Source organism: Somniosus microcephalus, chromosome 1, assembly GCF_052327205.1.
Source record: "Somniosus microcephalus isolate GS21.2 chromosome 1, FLI_Smic_1.0, whole genome shotgun sequence".
In the NCBI taxonomy this organism is placed as follows: domain Eukaryota; kingdom Metazoa; phylum Chordata; class Chondrichthyes; order Squaliformes; family Somniosidae; genus Somniosus; species Somniosus microcephalus.
The window spans coordinates 197318731-197331782 of NC_140987.1; the positions used below are offsets into that span (position 1 = coordinate 197318731).

At 46.3% G+C, this 13052-nt stretch overlaps 1 protein-coding gene across 6 annotated transcripts in view; it reads right to left on the minus strand.

Moving 5' to 3' along the window:
• adgrv1 (adhesion G protein-coupled receptor V1) overlaps positions 1-13052 on the minus strand; it is a 986427-nt gene that overhangs the window by 482209 nt on the left and 491166 nt on the right. For all 6 annotated transcript variants that reach the window (XR_015078534.1, XM_085989059.1, XM_085989068.1 and 3 more), the window contains 3 exons: positions 8081-8230; positions 4879-5346; positions 2757-2900 (listed from right to left, as the gene is read on the minus strand). Coding sequence is in view for 5 of the 6 variants with exons in the window: in XM_085989059.1 (XP_085845185.1) it covers positions 2757-2900; positions 4879-5346; positions 8081-8230 (762 nt within the window). In the remaining variant the exon portion in view is untranslated. The remainder of the gene's footprint in view (positions 1-2756; positions 2901-4878; positions 5347-8080; positions 8231-13052) is intronic.

Below are 13052 nucleotides of genomic sequence, written 5' to 3' on the forward strand. Positions count from 1 at the left end.
GCTGGAGTCATACCTAGCACAAAGGGAGATGGTTGTGGTTGTTGGAGGCCAATCATCTCAGCCCCAAAACATTGCTGGTGATTGCAGTGTTCAGTTCCATTTGCAACTCCTCATATAATGAAGCAGTCTATTCCCGCGTGCAGTAAGACCAGGACAACATTCAGGCTTGGGCTGATAAGTGGCAAGTAAAATTCGCGCCACACAAGTACCAGGCAATGACCATCTCCAACAAGAGAGAGTCCAGCCACCTCCCCATGACATTCAACGGGTTTACCATCGCCAAATCCCCCACCACCAACATACTGGGGGTCACCATTGACTAGAAACTTAACTGGAACAGCCACATAAATACTGTGGCTACAAGAGCTGGTCAGAGGCTGGGTATTCTGCAGCGAGTGTCTCGCCTTCTGACCAATGTTCTCTGTAAGCTGCACTTTGATCTGTGCAGCCCATTTCTTTTAATGTTCCCTTTTAATTTCTGCGCATACACGGTATTTACAATGTAAAAGCCAGTGAGCGGCCTGCGCGGGACCTTTCAGATTACTGCATGGCCGCGTGTGCGCATCTTAGTGGGAACATTGCTCCAGACCCCCCAAAGCCTTTCCACCATCCACAAGGCACAATACCCTCCACTTGCCTGGATGAGTGCAGTGCCAGAAACAGTCAAGAAGCTCAACACCATCCAGGACAAAGCAGCCCGCTTGATTGGCACCCCATGCACCACCTTAAACATTCGCTCCCTCCACCACCGGCACACAGTGGTGTACCATCTACAAGATGCACTGCAGCAACTCGCCAAGGCTTCTTCGACAGCATCTCCCAAACCCGCAACCTCTACTACATAGAAGGACAAGCACAGCAGGTGCATGGAAACACCATGACCTGCAAGTTCCCCTTCAAGTCACACACCATCCTGGCTTGGAAAATATCACCATTCCTTCATCGTCACTGGGTCAAAATCCTGGAACTCCGTCCCTAACAGCACTGTGGGAGTACCTTCACTTCACAGACTGCAGTGGTTCAAGAAAGCAGCTCACCACCACCTTCTCAAGGATAATTAGGGATGGGCAATAAATGCTGGGCTTGCCAGTGATGCCCACATCCCATGAATGAATAAATTTTTTTTTAGCTGTGAACGCCAATCCTGATGCAGCTCTTCTGTCCAGGCCTTCCCCAAATCAGCTGGCTAGGCCCCTGATTAGCATACCAAGACGATATTGGGAGGAAAATTGAGTCGCGCCCCCTTTGGGGCGCTAACTTCGCCGGGGCGCTACTTTTAGCGCCCTGAAAATAATTGCACCCCCACAACCAAAATTGAATGCTAGTGCCCCAAGAGGGAAGCGGGGCGCTACTGGAAGCGCCCCGCCTCCCTCTTTGGGCGGTGAGAGGGAATATCGCGCTGCGGTACTGCAGGCCTTCCTCCCCTTCTTAAAGGGGAGGGGCCTTGCGCAGCGCGACCTGGTGCCCAGCTGGGCCACCAGGAATCGGAGTGCCGGCAAAAGAGCCCGGCACTCAAGAGAAGTGCAGCTGGCAATCTGCAGGGGGGCTTCACAGAAGGCCGGGGACGGCAAAGTGGGCAGGTGCTGGCAGGCGGCCAGCAATAAAAATGGCCGCCCGGCACCTCGTCTTTAATTAGTGCTGCCCCGGCTGCTAACGGGAGGCGCAAAGCAACCAAATTTATCCCCCATTAAATACGGGGGGAAAATTCAGTATCGCCCTGTTTGGGGCGCCATTATCGGCCGTGCGCAAAGTTTAGCGCCTGCCGCTAATTATCGTCTCCAACAGCAAACTTGGCTTTTATCGCCCCTGGAGGTGATTGGAGCGCTAAATCAGGCGCTTCACATCTGTCTTAAGGCGCAAATGCCGAGGAGTGAGGCACTACCTCAGAGCGCGGGCGAAGCAAGGAAGAGCAAATCAAAATGAACCTGCAAAATGCTCCTCAATATCCAAAACTCATTCACACAGTGTTGAATCTCTCCAGAAGTCTCTCTCTCTCTCTCTCAGAATGCGTGGTGCAAAAATGTCACCAACAAAAAAAGGCAGGAAGCGGTCGCCTTTAAATAGCGCTCCCCCAGTCCCTTTCTGACTGCAAATCGCTCCCCTCAACCTGTCGTTGCTAGCAACAGGCGGTAAGGCAGGGGGTGCCACTCAATATCCGGTCCAGGGTGCTGCCAGGGCGTTGCGCGCTCGACTGACGTCACGATCTGCTGACGCAGGAGATCGTCGCGGCAGTGTTTAGCGCCGCCACAAAATGTCTAGTTAATTTCGCGAGCGGCGCAAACATCGCCACGCCCGGGCACTAGTTGCTTTGCGTCCCATTAGCGCCCTCTTAAGGTGCTAACGGGAGGCACAAGCAGCTGAACTTTTCCCCCCATAAATATTCAACTCATAATCCTGTTGAAATTATGCATCTGTGACTTAGTTACTAGCAGATCATATAATAGGATCATGTATTGAATACTTAATGGATTTAATATCTGTGTATTGTATATCTACAGCCTTAATGAATAATCAGTAATGCAAGAGACTTCTGCTAATTTCCTCCAGTGAAATCACTGTTTTGACAAAATACTGTAAAGCAAGAATGACTGAAAAGTAACTAAGTAGCTCAATGCCTTTATTACATTTTTTAATTCAAATAAAAAGTAAGTTGAAAAGGAGTTATGAATCGCATCTGAAATGTTTAGCTGTTGAGAGGTTGAACAGCTATTAAGATCTTTCAATCCAAATGTATAGATGTTAAAAAAATATTATACCTCAGAATTTGCTGCCTCTTCCGGGACAAATACAATAGCCGAGTCTGTCCCAGTGAACAGTCGGGGAGGATTCGAAGTATTTCCACTCAAAAGGCTCACATTTATTAATTCAACAGAAACATCAAAATCCAGTCCAAGGAAAGTCTACAAAGAGAAGTCAAATGTAAAAAGCTATTAATCAGTAATCACACTTGACCTATAGAAACTTATGTCCACTACTCCTCTTACCACAGCAGTCTTGCATGCGAGACAAGCTGCAGGACATTTCTGCAGTGGAGCATCCTAACATCTTGCAGTTAGTACTTCCAAGTTCTGCGCCAACTTACTGCATCCACTACGATGATTATGGGGGTGAATTTCTAAGGGCTTCTCCTGCTCCTACAGCATAATGTCGGGCCTCATTATCAATAAAGCGGCGAGTTGATCTGGACTCTCCCACCAGAGGAAATAGTTTCTCTCTATCCATCCTATCAAATCCTTTAATCATCTTAAACACTTCAATTAGATCACCCCTTTTTTTTTATATTCAAGGGAATACAAGCCTAGTCTGTTCAATCTGTCCTCATTATTTAACCCTTTTAGCCCCGTATCATTCTGGTAAATCTGTGCTGCACCCCTCCAAGGCCAATATATCCTTCGTGAGGTGTGGTGCCCAGAACTGAATGTAGTATTCCAGATGGGATCTAACCAGAGCTCCCTATGACTGGAACATCACTTCCACTCCTTTGTATTCCAGCCCTCTTGAGATAAAGGCCAACATTCCATTAGCCTTTTAAATTATTTTTTTGTACTTGTCCACTAGCCTGCAGAGGGCAAGTATTGGCCAGCAGCACAGGGCCTTGCAAAATTGTGTCATATATTTGCACTCTTATCTTGGCAATCTTATGTAAGCCAAAATATTTCTTCATCACCTGCTCCCACATTTACCCACAGATGAGAGTGCATTAATTTGCTCTGCCACTTTTGTCCATGCTGGTCTGGTCATACTCTTTATTGCATGTGGCCCATTCTTCCAAATAAGGCCATTCTTTACTGCAGGACTCCTTGCAGCAGGACCTTCAAAGCATTTTCACTGAATAGAGCTTTTTTGCCTCCAACCATTTTATGCATGAAAAAAAATACACATCAAAGAGCTGCTGGTGCTGGAAATCACACCACCACGAACTTGTCACTCCCCAGCAGGTCATGTGTAATGCACTGAAAACAATGTCAAAATATTCATATGTGCTGACCATGCGTTATCAGCAAGTAAGCTTCCTGTCCCAACTAGGGCCAATGTGTAGCAGCCCTGGTGCCATCACAGTGCGGGAAAAGTAGAATGCTAATAAGACAATGCAGAATTTTCCAAGGCAAAAAAAGGATACAGATCCTGATTTTTCTCCCCCCTCCTCGCCTAAGTGTAGATCAGGTGGCGTGCACCCAAAGTGTGGGTTTCTGGGTTCAGATCAGATGTTTCCCTGGCACAGTCGCCCCCAGAACAGCCAAGCCACTGAAAGAAGGGAGTAAAGTCATCCGCTGCTCTAGGGCTGAGAAACCTGGAGTAACAATAATGGCTGTGGGCTGCAGGACTTCCGGCTGCTGTTCAAAAACAGTAGCCAGATGACCTCAAGTCCAAAGATCTCCATAGGACCTTTTTTTTTCATTCATTCCTGGGATGTGGGCATCACTGACAAGCCCAGCATTTACTGCCCATCCCTAATTGCCCTCGAGAAGGTGATGATGAGCTGCCTTCTTGAACTGCTGTAGTCCTTATGGTGAAGGACTGTGTAATAAAAAAAGTTCCACTTACCTTTTTCATACTTCACAGCCTTGCTGCTGCTCCTCTCAGGTCTTCTGATCTAAAGAGGTCCTGGTGCAAGGCCCAACCCTTGCTTCTTCTGAGTGCTCTTCCTAAAGGGTGCCTGCATAGCATACCAGCAGGAAAATGAGGCAGAAAGTCCCCTTAGGACCTCTCGCCTCATCTGCATAGTTGCCCGTGCTTGCGCCCACTCCAAGTGCAGACACTCTGTGCACCTCCATCAGTAAAGCAGTTGTGTAGGTTTCTCACCACACCTCAAAGCACAGGGTAGATTTGTTAAGCTGAAAGATCAAATTGTTTTTTATTTTAAGCTGTTGTACCCACCTGATTTTTGATTGGCACTGTGGCAACAGCAAAGCTAGCACCATCTCTGACCAACACAGTTCCCAAAAATCCATCTGTTGGAAATTCTTGCCCGTGAAACATGAGCTTGAATTCCACAATCACATCTTGAAACGTCCCACCATGTCTTGTAATATTAATCTGAAAGTAGCGACTCAAATCACTTTCAACAATCACAGTTTGCCCCTCTGAGTAGACGGCAAACAAGCCATAAGGATCATCATTTGCGGGAACATTAAATCTTGAACTGTCCTTCTCCTTGTTCAAATCAGCTCCTCCTTCCACAGAAGTCAGCCTAATTATGTAAACTTCATCTAATTCTGGAATGTCATCAGCTAACAGCTGAACATTTATCTCTGCATTTTTCTGCATATCTAGGATAGTGACTGTGCCGCTGATTGAAAAAAAGTCTCCTGTCATATCAGAATCACTCTGGAGCTTCCAGTACACCTTAAAGAAAGAAAGAAAGACTTGCATTTATATAGTGCCTTTCATGACCACCGGATGTCTCAAAGCGCTTTACATCCAATGAAGTACTTTTTTTTTGAAGTGGAGTCACTGTTGTAATGTGGGAAACGCGGCAACCAATTTGCGCACAGCAAGGTCCCACAAACAGCAATGTGATAATGACCAGATAATCTGTTTTTGTTATGTTGGTTAAATCACGATAGAGATAGTTAGTAATTTTATTTAAGAGCAACATTATCAATGTAGAGAAAATGTGCTCACGGAATTTGACAACCTACGTTTCTGATGCTGATATTTCTTTGCATTTTCCCAAGTAAGTTAAAAAAAATCCTGTTTTGAAGTAATACTGCTGAAATATTCAAAGGGTGAATTACATTTGATAAATATCAATCAGTAAATAGATCTCAGTTAGGAAAATGAAGCATATCTTCAGGCTTTGGGAACATGATCAAGCCCATTCACTGAATTAAAATAGATTAAAATGTAGAAAATGTTCAGTGCACAAATAAAGCACATTCCATTGTCATTTTAATCAGGGGGAGGGTGAAGAAATGTATAGTTTCAACAGCTGACACTTTTGTTCATGTTTACCAGTCATTTGCAAGTATGCAATAAAATACTTCCGTTTAACTTTTGCAAACATAAAGTTCATGGTTGTAGGACTTTGGACAACTTAACAGTGCTCTATTTTTTCTGTTTATGTACCATATACATTGCCACATAGGTCACAGTTTCTGTATCCAACTCAGGGAACTAAAAAGTTGGAAAATAAGTTGATAACATACAAAGCGATTGACATGAAACAATTAGAAGTAATCAAGCTACTGTTAGCAATAGACAGAGAGGCTCTCCTGATAGTTTACCATTCAGTATGTAGCTGAGCCATATCACCCAAGGGGGCATAACCTTAAACTTAGAGCTAGGCAGTTCAGGAGTGATGTCAGGAAGCACTTCTTCACACAAAGGCTAGTGGAAATCTGGAACTCACTTCCCCAAAAAGCTGTTGAGGCTAGGTCAGTTGAAAATTTCAAAACTGAGATTGATTGTTTTTTGTTAGGCAAGGGTACTAAGGGTTATGGAACCAAGTTTGGTCTTTGTTAGGCAAGGTTATTAAAGGTTATGGAATCAAGGCAGGTAAATAGAGTTAAGATACAGATCTGCCAAGATCTAATTGAATGATGAAACAAGTTCAAGGGACTGAATGGTCTACTCCTTTTTCTATGTTCTTATGTTAAACCCAGGGGTAATTTCAATGATAACCTGAAGTGCAGACTTAAAGATTGCAACAATCATCCAGAAACCTGGTAATATTTAGCCAAAGGTTATGCAGTCTGAAAAAATGCTGTAAGACATGATGCCACAGACCTCAAGTCAGTGGGATCTAATGTCAGAAGAAAAATATTGCTGCAAAAAAGCAACATCAATGGTTGACTCTTGAACAATAGAGGACAAATGATAAATGTGACCATAAACATGAAACCATTCCTGCAAACGTAGCCAAATGTGAATCTTTCCTATGTTTGTGTGTTGTGGTCATCCTCATATTGAAATAGCTTGTATTATTATTATAATGGTCATCCCCTAGGCCAATTCATGGCACCTAGAACTCACAGTTACATAGTAAGAAGACATGAGATTTCCCAACCACAGGTGATAACAGAATACATTACTTCAATACAACCAGCGGCCATAAGGGGGGGAATTTATCAGGGGCTCAGCGGGCGCATTCGGTGGCAGGTTGGGTGGGAAAATGTTTTTTTTGACAGCAGGTCAGGAACCCGCTGTCATTCCGCCGCCACACTACTTTCTCAAATGTCGGGTCTGTCAGGGCTGAACAGACCCGACACATAGCGACGGGAAGGCAATTTAGGTCATTAGGACCTTGTTAATGGCCCATTAAACAGTATTTTGAGCTCACCTTACCATTTTACAAGGTCACCCACAGGGTCCACGCTGCTCGGGGATCACGTCAGGTAAGGAGGTCGGGAGTTGAATCAGCAACAAATGTATTTACATTACATGACAGTTACCCATGTCATAACAATAATGGTAATAAGAGATGAGCACTGGTTTGGAACACTTCTGTTTCATCTAAACCTGTTGCTGATTTTCCACAGCCATTGTTCACTCATGGAAATTCTTCACTTGGGGCTGTTCAATAATAATGAAGATAATGAGGTAAGTGCAACTCTATTTTTGTACTGAGGCAAATGCAAATATTAGAGTTAGACACAGCTAGGCCAATAATACGATGGGGTGGGGGTGCCCCCGCAAAATTAATTGTAAAGGTCTAAGAGTTGCATCCAGAGCATCAGTGAATTATGCAAATAGGTTGACCTTTCATCATCTAGAGCACACTGCCCCTACACGGTGCCAGCGCTAGTGATGCAGCACTTGGGCCACACTTTCCGTCCCACTGTTTGCTCGCTATTCATGTGGACTGGAAAATCTGGTGATTTCGATTTTTGAAGCTGGGAAATGGAACAAAGATTATGAGCAGTTAAAAGACATGAAACAACATAAAAGGATGTTCATTTGCACAATCCTCACTCTGTTAAGCAGTGATCATGGCAATGCTTTCCATTGAGTCATACTGTTCCCACCTGTGCATAGTATGATATGCATTTCTATGCCTTGCAAAAGAATTTCCACAATTAATGAAAAAATGTTCAAGCAAATCAAAAAGTAAACATAATGCTGCAAGCCATAGCATTACCTTTACATCCCCCATCGTCCCTTTCATTCTTGTAATAAAGAAAGTAATATTTAACAGTTCTTCCTGATTAGATGGCTCCAGGTAAGTCTTTATATACAAAGGCTCCTCAGTAAACTGAACAACTCCATTGGGATTTCCAAACTTCTGTATCTAAGGAATGTAAAAAACATAAGAATTTTCACAATTGCTGAAATTAGATCATCTTTTCAAAAATTAGTTTTGCTCATTCTGAACCCTGAATAGTCCCTGGTGTGCAAGAGTTACCTCCCCCTGATGCAACCCCCACTCCCACCCTGCCAAAGAAAAATCACCTGGCAGTACGCAAACATCAATTGAAAAAGGATTTGTATAATACTAAGAAAATATCTGCTAAACTTTTTACTGTTGCTGATTGAAGGGGCAGCACAATGGACACAGCATGCTAGAGCACTAAAATATGTCATAGCACAACAGGGTATGGCTTCAGTCCCCAATTTTGCTGAGTTCAACTACCTTTCTATGGAGAATACCTGTTTTTTCCTCACAGAAACAGAGGGGAAAGCATTAGAGGGAGTGGTCACCAGGCCACTGTCACACATTCCTAGCAACTCATTCAAGAGCAATATAGATGGGATCCTGGGAGCAGGGCATACCAGCTGCCCTTTCAACCCCATGATGATATGAACTTGTGGGAGATCAAAAGGGGGAAAGGTGAGGAGGGGAAATTAAATAGTATATCCAAAAAAACTGTTGTTTAGGGTTATACATTCAGGATAATAATATTTGTAAAATTGAAGCTTCTGAATATTGCATTTTTTTTAAAGATGTGAATGAAACAACAGTGCCACAAACATATGCCCTAATGGCTTAATAGTGTCAGTTGTGTCTCAGTGGGTAGCACTCCCTAGGTTGGAGGGGCTAGGAGTGAGCAGGTGCTGCTGGTTGCTTGATTACTGCAGGGAGTTGGAGTGAGTTCGTTAAAAGTTGTTGGTGGTTTTTTTTCAGGTTTTATAGCCTTTTTGGTCCATAAACAGCAGCGGAGTACCGGGCCCCTCCGAGGACAGTGTTCCCAGGATGAATTTAATCAGGGGAGAAAATGTTGGGGAAGGGAGAAATAAAGGCCCAAAGATTTGGGCCGGGACCACAGGAGGTTTGGAAAAGAAAACACGGTGGTGGTTCAGTGTGAGGATAAGGAGATACGAACTTGGGATATTATCCAGGTGGTACATGAGGACTGTGGCGAGAGAAGCTGCTTTGCCTGCCAACCAAAGCTGAATATTGGGTTCGAGGTGACGGTCAGTGGCTGATAGGAGGTGGAAAGACTTTTACTCAGTTTGAAGGTTGGAGATAAGTTCTTGGAGGTATCTCTGCTATATTCTGAAGAGGTGGTGGTCTTATTCTTAAACCTGCCAGTTTATATTGAGGACAATGTGCTAATCAAAAAGTAGGAGTCGTGGGGCATTAAAATTTGCTCGGCAATAAAGAGATACTATCCAGGAACACGGGTAGCAGATGGAACCCGTTACGTAAAGGTGTGGTTCCCAGAGGGGGTGAACTCATTGCCATATAGCATGAAATTCGAGACATTGGAAAGAGTGCAGTACTTCTGGGTACTGCATGATAACCAGGTGAAGGTTTGTTATTATTGTCGACCATCTTGTAAGAAGCTGTCCAGACTTGTACTATTATAATTGCGGTGAGTCTGGACACATTGCTCGGAGCTGCAAGGCGGAGAGCTGTGGGGTGTGTCACAAAGGCCACACCCGCTGTGAGTGTGAGGCAGAAGGAAGCCCCTTGAGTGACGAGGAGATGGGAGAAGGAGCGGGAGGTGTGAGTGGAGCAGCTTCTGGCCAACCAGCGGGAATTTCCCCTGATTGACCTTGTTAAGCCCGTTCAGCAGACTCAGCAAGCCAATTAGGGGGAAATCACTTACAGAGCACGTCAGTGTATGACGTGCCATCTGTCAAAATTTTTTGAAAGAAGAAATGTCTGCGTTTGACAGCTCTGCGAAGCTGTCAAACACTGACATTCTGTGTAGTTTGATGAGTCCTTGTGTTCAGAACTCATCAAACCTTTCAACTTTGTAGAAATCACCTGGCTGTTGGTTCGGAGGATCCAACAGCCAGTCTGTGATATCTACAATGGAGATGTCAGGACTCCGGCTCCACAGCGGCTGAAGGCTGTAGGCAGAAACAAAGGTAAGTGAACATTTTCTAACACTTTACACTCACCTTACAAACTTACCACTCCACACTTGCTGTGGATGTGGTTTACATGGACTTCAGTAAAGCTTTTGACAAAGTCCCGCATAGGAGACTGGTCACGAAGGTAAGAGCCCATGGGATCCAGGGTGCCTTGGCGCGTTGGATCCTAAACTGGCTGAGTGGCAGGAGGCAGAGGGTGATGGTCGAAGGTTGCTTTTGTGACTGGAAGCCTGTGTCTAGTGGGGTACCTCAGGGATCGGTGCTGGGTCCCTTGCTGTTTGTGATCTACATAAATGATTTGGATGAGAATGTAAAAGGTATGATCAGTAAGTTCGCAGATGACACGAAAATTGGTAGGGTGGTAAATTGTGAGGAGGAAAGCCTCAGGCTACAGGAAGATATAAACGAGTTGGTCAGATGGGCGGAAAAGTGGCAAATGGAATTTAACCCTGAACAGTGCGAGGTGATGCATTTTGGACGGACAAATAAGGCAAGGGAATACACAATGAGTGGTAGGACCCTAGGAGGTACAGAGGGTCAGAGGGACCTTGGTGTGCATGTACATAGATCCCTGAAGGCAGCGGAACAGGTAGATAAGGTGGTTAAAAAGGCATATGGGATACTTGCCTTCATTAGCCGAGGCATAGAATATAAGAGCAGGGAGGTGATGGAGCTGTACAAAACGCTGGTGAGGCCACAGCTGGAGTACTGTGTGCAGTTCTGGTCGCCTCACTATAGGAAGGATGTGATTGCTTTAGAGAGGGTGCAGAGAAGATTCACCAGGATGTTACCTGGGATGGAGCGCCTCAGCTATGAAGAAAGACTAAACAGGCTGGGGTTGTTTTCATTGGAGCAAAGAAGGCTGAGGGGGGACCTGATTGAGGTGTACAAAATGATGAGGGGCATAGATAGGGTAGATAAAGAGGAACTTTTCCCCTTAGTAGGGGGGTCAATATCAAGGGGGCATAGATTCAAGGTAAGGGGCAGGAGATTTGGAGGGGATTTGAGGAGGAACTTTTTCACCCAGAGGGTGGTTGGAATCTGGAACTCTCTGCCTGAAAGGGTGATAGAGGCAGGAACCCTCACAACATTCAAGAAGCATTTGGATGAGCACTTGAAATGCCATTGCATACAAGGCTATGGACCAAATGCTGGAAAATGGGATTAGACTGGACAGGGATTGATGGACGGCGCAGACACAATGGGCCGAAGGGCCTCTTTCTGTGCTGTAACACTCTATGGCCTAGAAATTGGGTATAGCCCCGCCAGCTCGTTTGCGCCGAAAATTTTGCGCTGGCCGCGGAGCCAGTTGCGCCCGTCCCATATTCACTTTTAGCGCCCCAAGGCGGAACCAGGCGCTGTTCCAGGGTGTGCCCGCCCCCGCTTGGGGCGCTGAAAGTGAATTTCAGCGCTCCCGGTGCCGCTGCGCCACCCGATGCGGTGCGGCAGGCTGCTGTACTGCAGGCCTCCTCCTTCTCTTAAGGAGGAGGTGCCTGCAACGGCCGGAGCCCCGATCGCGAGTGCCGGCAAAAGAGCCCAGCACAACGGAGAAGTGCCGGGCTCCACGGAAACCAGCCGGCAATGCCGCGGGGGGGGGGGGGGGCGTGGAGGAGGCCGGGGAAGGAGGTGTGGGCAGGCGGCCGCCGAAAAAGCGTCCGGCCGCACCTCCACCTTAAAGCGCCCCGCTAAGGCTGCAGTAAGGACCCGGTCTCCCGATGTTGTTAGCGGCCGCCATGGAAGAGGCGGCCGCTACTGAAGATGGGGGTCGGGGCGGTAGCGGGGCGGAACCGGGGCACTGCGCACACCGATGACGTCATCGGTGCCGGCGCAGCGCTACCGGCTACCGCCGCCATTACCGCAGCCCTCAAAATCAGCGCTACCACCCCTACTGGCGCAGAAGCCCTCTTTGGGCTGTAACTGGGCGCAAAGCCCACCGAATTTCTAGGCCTATGGACTCTATGACTTGCACCCATCACTCACCTCTACATCGCAATTTCAGACCCCTCCGTCCCCCGCAGACCTCCTATTCGCCTCCTACACCCCGGCGGGGTTCCCCGCGGTCGGGAAGCCTGCACTTCGGATGGAAAAATGGGGCTAATCCTATTTTCTGCCTGTTAACAGGCAGTTAATAGGATTTAATCCCTTTCCCGCCTCGAGGAAACATAGAAACATAGAAACATAGAGATAGGAACAGGAGTAGGCCATTCGGCCCTTCGAGCCTGCTCCGCCATTCAATGAGATCATGGCTGATCTTCGTCTGAGATCATAGCTGATCTTACCAGTTCAGTACCCCGTCCCCGCCTTTTCTCCGTAACCCTTAATCCCCTTAGCCTTCAGAAATATATCCAATTCTCTCTTGAAAATATTTATTGAATTAGCCTTCACAGCCCTCTGTGGCAGGGAATTCCACAGGCTCACCACTCTTTGAGTGAAGAAATTCTTCCTCATCTCTGTTTTAAATGATTTGCCCGCTATTTTTAGACTGTGGCCCCTGGTTCTGTGCTCCCCGGCCATTGGAAACATTCTCTCTGAATTCAGCCTGTCCAGGCCTGCCATAATTTTATATGTTTCGATGAGATCCCCTCTCAATCTTCTAAACTCCAGTGAGTACAAGCCCAAACTATTTAATCTCTCTTCGTAGGTCATTCCCGCCATTCCAGGTATCAGCCTGGTGAATCGCCGTTGCACTCTTTCCATGGCAAGAACATCCTTCCGCAGATGGGGCGACCAAAACTGTACACAATACTCCAGATGCGGTCTCACCAGCACCTTGTACAGCTGTAGTAAGG